Source organism: Gekko japonicus, unplaced genomic scaffold (assembly GCF_001447785.1).
Source record: "Gekko japonicus isolate JY-2015 unplaced genomic scaffold, Gekko_japonicus_V1.1 scaffold5104, whole genome shotgun sequence".
Lineage (NCBI taxonomy): Eukaryota > Metazoa > Chordata > Lepidosauria > Squamata > Gekkonidae > Gekko > Gekko japonicus.
In genome coordinates, this window is record NW_015170423.1 from 14,555 (window position 1) to 19,834 (window position 5,280).

The following is a 5,280-nucleotide window of genomic DNA, read 5'->3' on the forward strand; positions in this document are numbered from 1 at the left end:
GAGTCTCAGAGCGGCTTAGGAACTCCTCCCCCTTCCACAACAGACACCCTGTGAGGTAGGTGGGGCTGAGAGAGCTCTTGACAGAAACAGCTCTTCTTCAAAGAACAGCTCTGACAGAACTATGGCTTGCCCAAGGTCATCCAGCAGGTACAAGTGGAGGAGTGGGGGAATCAAACCCGGTTCTCCCAGATTAGAGTCCACGCACTTAACCACTACACCAGTGGTGGCAAACCTATGGCACGGGTGCCAGAGGTGGCACTCAAGAGCCCTCTCTGTGGGCACGCGTGCCATCGCCTCAGACAGGCCCAGACCATCATTAAAGTGTCAAATTCTCTGCCAAATAATTTTAAGTAAATGAAAGCATTTGGGATTGCTTTCCTTACTTTGTTTAGATCATCTTAAGTTAATGTATGAGTCGTTTTTTCTAAAGTAAAACCTCAGGATTCAGGTTAAATTGCCGTGTTGGCACTTTGCAATCAATAAGTGGGTTTTGGGTCGCAGTTTGGGCACTCGGTCTCTAAAAGGTTCGCCATCACTGCACTACGCCATACTAGGTAGGACTGAGAGAGTTCTCTCTCGAGGACTGCTCGTGAGAGAACAGCTCCGAGATAACTTGTGGCTGGCCCAAGGTCACACCAGCCGCTGCGTGTGGAGGAGGAGTGGGGACTCAGACCTGGCTCTCCTGGGTCAGAGCCCGCATTCCTAACCGCCACACCAAACTGGAGATCTGCGAGAGGAGCCAAGCCCAGGCAGAAGCGTCCTTACAGAGTTAACGAAGAGTGCATGGTTAGCAGCACCGGCTCCTCTGCCGGAAGGGGAAGATAAAACAAGGGGGATTTGGGTTAGGGACACACGGCACGGCACGGCTGGTTAGCGGGTCTCCGAGAGGCAGGCCGCGCGCCAAACACCATGCCACGGTACCCCAAGCTGTCCTTGCGGCAGCGCGTCCCAGAGGTGACGTCGGGAGGGGGCAGAGCGTCCATCTGGAGGATGTAAGAGGAGGTCGTGTGGTGGTAGTAGATGGGGAGGGGGTGGCAGCCGGAGGACGGGTGGGCGGCCGTGGAGGAGCACGAGGCGGCGGCGGCGACGTTGAAGGGCGGGCTGGCGCCTGGGACCTCCGAGCTGAAGCCCTGCCCGCCGCTCAGGCTGGGCATTCGACGCAGGGTGACCCGGCCCGGCAGGTAGTGGGCCAGCGGCCCCGATTCGGCCGGGCCGGGGAGCTGCTGACTCTCTACCAACCTCTGAGATCCCATGGTGTGCTGGGGGTCCACGAAGCGATGGCGGACGTTGCTCGACAGGACGGGTGCTGGAACGAGAGAGGGAGGCGGAGGTGAGGAGTCGGGGGCCCGGGCCGGGCCGGGCGGTGGGGAGCAGAGGCTACTGGAACGGAAGCTGGTGAGGGGCTCAGTGGCGGCGGCGGGGCGGGGACGACGACGATGGATGGACCTCCATAACCCCCTGGCAGCTAAAGCTGGATGCGAACCCCAGCCAGGGAGGGGACCGCACAACCTCCCCTGCGGCTTCCAGCCTTCACTCATGGCCCTGTCTTCAGAGGAAGGGAGCAAAAGGTGCCTCCCAAACGTCTTCCTTGCCCCGACGCCGCCACAGTAATCCATGCAACGGTCACCTCGAGGCTGGACTACTGTAGCTCGCTTTACATAGGGCTACCCTTGAGACTGACCCGGAAGCTCCAACTGGTACAAATGGAGGCTGCGCGGGTCCTTATGGGGACCCCACGGAGGGCACGTATCCACCCAGTGCTGCGTGAGCTGCACTGGTTGCCAGTGGAGCACCGGATCAGAGTCAAGGTTTGTTGGTGCTCGCCTTTAAAGCCCTGAACGGTCAGGGACCTACGTACCTTTGGGAGTCCAGAGCAAACTCATTTATGCAGTAGCCAAATCGCTCGCTCGCAACTTTAAGGCCAGCAGCTCACAAAGTAGGATTTTTGCTCACAAGACTCCACGTTTTAGAGGGAGCGTGGCCAGTGAGCCCTGCTAAGATGACCCCCCCCCCCCCCGCCAGCCGCCCGGATGCCAGAAAAGAGGTCAAAAAGGAGCAGGAGAAAAGGGCTGGGGGCGAAGGGGTGTGTGCGCGCGTGTGGATTAGCATCTGTGCTCGGAGAGAGAGGAAAGCCGGGTGCTCGCTCGGCCCGCCAGCATAGCGTTTAGTCCGGGCGGGTGACGAGGGTGATGCCAAAGGAAAGAAGCCTCAAACCCGGGTATCTCCAGAAGGACTGGTCCTCTGAGCCGAGAGACGGGCGGTCGCTGAACCGGCGCCCCAAGAGCAAGGCCGCGTCTGGCGTGGGCCGGTCGGAGGAGGAGGAGGGAGAGAGAAAGGGGTCACTGGCAATCAGAAACGCCCGCCGTTCTGCGGGAGCCACCCCCGTCCTGCCTGGCCAGGAGCCCCGGGGCGGCCCAACGCCCTCCTTGCGGGACGCCCGTCTGGCCCCGTTTGCCCACTCGGCCCTTGCTGCCTCGAGGTGGGAGAGGAGGCCCTGGCTGCACCCCCCCGCTCTCCCCAGCACAGGCACCACCGTGGACAGCGGCCCATCCCTCTCCCCTCACTGCACCAGGAAGCTGCCTTCCCCGGCAGCAGAGCAGAGAAACCCAGCAAGTCATTCCCATCCCCGGCCGTGCCATGTCTGGGCTGCCCGCTGGTGTAAAGGGAGACTCAAAGGGTGCTCGAGGCTACCTCTCGAGGCCCTGCGCCCTTCCTCCCAGACGGGAGGGGTCTGGCTCAGGAAAGCTCTCTGCACATGTGCAGAGGGACAACATTCCCAGGATCGGCTCGCTTTCTGTCCTGCTCGAGTCCCTGCTCCCGAGACAGGAAGCGGCAGCTCAGGAGGAGGAGGTGGAGGAGAAGACTGGATTTATACCCCGCCCTTCACTACCCAAAGGAGTCTCAGAGCGGCTTACGATCTCCTTTCCCTCCCCCTCCCCTCCCCACAACAGACACCCTGTGAAGTAGGTGAGGCTGAGAGAGCTCTCTCGAGGACCGCCCTTGGGAGAACAGCTCTGAGAGAACTTGTGAATGACCCAAGGTCACACCAGCAGGTGCATGTGGAGGAGCGGGGAATCAAACCCGGTTCTCCCAGATTAGAGTCCGCGCTCCTAGCCACTACACCAAACTGGGCATCTCTGCTCGAGGCAAAGAGACGTTCCAGATGCTCAAAGGGGCTCGGCCATGCTGCTCTCTTGCTTCGGGGAGGCCCTGGGAGGGCAGGGAAGGTGGGGGGCCTGACCAGAAGGCCCTCCCCGACTCTGGGGCCCCTCCTCCCGCTTCCGGCGCCCCCGGAGACACTGGCCGCCCCAAGCGCCGGGAGACACCTACACTGCGCGGAGACCGGGGAGACGATCTCTTCGTCCAGGTCGTCCACGTCGTCGGTCATGATGAAGTGGGAGGGGTTGTGCCGGGGGGGAACGCCCATCCAGGTGGGGTCAATGTTGAGGGCGGCCACCAGCGTGTGGATCCCCGGGTTGTTGACGATCTGGAAGCCACACAGCAGCTCGATCTGCTGCCAGCGGTGGAGCCGCTCCCGCAGGGCCGCCGTCACCTCACTCAGCGCCTGCCTGCAGAGGGAGAAGAAGAGATTGGGTCTATACCCCGCCCTTCACTACCCAAAGGAGTCTCAGAGCGGCTTACAAACTCCTTTCCCTTCCCCTCCCCGCAACAGACACCCTGGGAGGTCGGTGGGGGCTGAGAGAGCTCTCTCAAGGACTGCCCTTGAGAGAACAGCTCTGAGAGAGCTTGTGACTGGCCCAAGGTCACACCAGCAGCTGCATGTGGAGGAGTGGGGACTCAGACCCGGTTCTCCCAGATTAGAGTCCGTGCACTTAACCACTATACCAAACTGGCTCTCAATAAAATTACAATAAGTTAAGAAGAAGAGATTGGATTTCTACCCTGCCCTTCGCTACCCGGAGGAGTCTCAGAGCAGCTGACAAACTCCTTTCCCTTTCCCTCCCCACAACAGACACCCTGTGAGGTCAGTGGGGGCTGAGAGATATCTCTCGAGGACTGCCCTTGAGAGAACAGCTCTGAGAGAGCTTGTGACAGGCCCAAAGTCACACGAGCAGCTGCGAATGGAGGAGCAGGGAATCAAACCCGGTTCTCCCAGATAGTCTGCACACTTAACCACGACACCAGACTGGGGGAAGGGAGGGCAGCGGAGAGGAGCCGGGGTCAGCGGGCCAGACGACTTCCTGTGGCATCCCAGAATGCACCTGGCCGGGAGCACCAGTCTGCGGGGCTCCTCCAGAGAGACTCTCGGATCCCCCAAGAGGGACGGGGGAACCCCTGCGGCAGCCTCAGCTCCTGGGAAAGCCCCCCCACCTCCCTCAAAATCGCGTTGAAGGATAACGGGCTGCCTTGGGGTGCCGACTTGCTTTGCCCCAGTCCAGGGCACCGAGATGGCCGCCGAAGGAGCCGCTGAAGCACACTCACTTGGCGGTCAAGATCTTGTGATCCACATCATCCAGGGAGGAGCTGTGCGCCACATGGAATGTTCCAAACAGGGTGTTCCTCTTCTTCTTTATTTTTTCCGCCTGGAAGAGAGCCACGGACAAACGTCACCGGACGGCTCTGGGCGCGAGTCCCCAGTAGCGCCTCAGGCAGGCCCCTTTTTGTAGCAGGAACTCCTTTGCATATTAGGCGACACGCCCCTAATGTAGCCAATCCTCCGAGAGCTCACAGTAGCCCCTGTAAGGAGAGCTCTGTAAGCTCTTGGAGGATTGGCCACATTAGGGGCGTGTCACCTAATATGCAAAGGAGTTCCTGCTACAAAAAGAGCCCTGAGCGCCTGACAGTGTTCCCTCTAAGCTGAGTCGGTGTGAGCTGGCTGGCAGTTTTTTAGCCTCCGGCTCAGACGTTTTTGCCTCGGCCCAGGAAGGAGGGCTCCAGAGCAGACTCATTTACGCAGCGGCCCAATCGCTCGCTCACGACTTCAATGCCAGCAGCTCACAAAGTGGAATTTTGGCTCACGAGACGCCACAGCTTAGAGGAGGGAGCCTTGCTTACAGACCAACAAGGTTTTCGAGGTACAGGCTGGCGAGAGTTAAAACTCCTTCCGTCCGACGGCAGGGACCTCAGACTCTCGAGAGCTCACCCCCACAGCCCAAATCTCGTTGGTCTCGAAGGTGCTACGGGAGACTTGAATCGAGCCTCTACCACAGACCAATACGGCCGTGACCGCCAGCACCCATCTGAGGTACAGAAAGAGGCATGCTGGGAGATTATGCCCCTGTCTGCCACGGACTTCTGCAGGCGGGAGGGTCTTTCCAT

At 60.2% G+C, this 5,280-nt stretch overlaps 1 protein-coding gene across 1 annotated transcript in view; it reads right to left on the reverse strand.

The window, feature by feature from the left end:
- The window catches only part of STIM1 (stromal interaction molecule 1), a gene marked incomplete at its 5' end in the record, with an annotated part of 44,825 nt that overhangs the window by 3,183 nt on the left and 36,362 nt on the right, over positions 1-5,280 (reverse strand). The window contains 3 exons of the mRNA XM_015418298.1: positions 922-1,306; positions 3,331-3,569; positions 4,444-4,544. Of these exons, the coding sequence (XP_015273784.1) occupies positions 922-1,306; positions 3,331-3,569; positions 4,444-4,544 (725 nt within the window). The remainder of the gene's footprint in view (positions 1-921; positions 1,307-3,330; positions 3,570-4,443; positions 4,545-5,280) is intronic.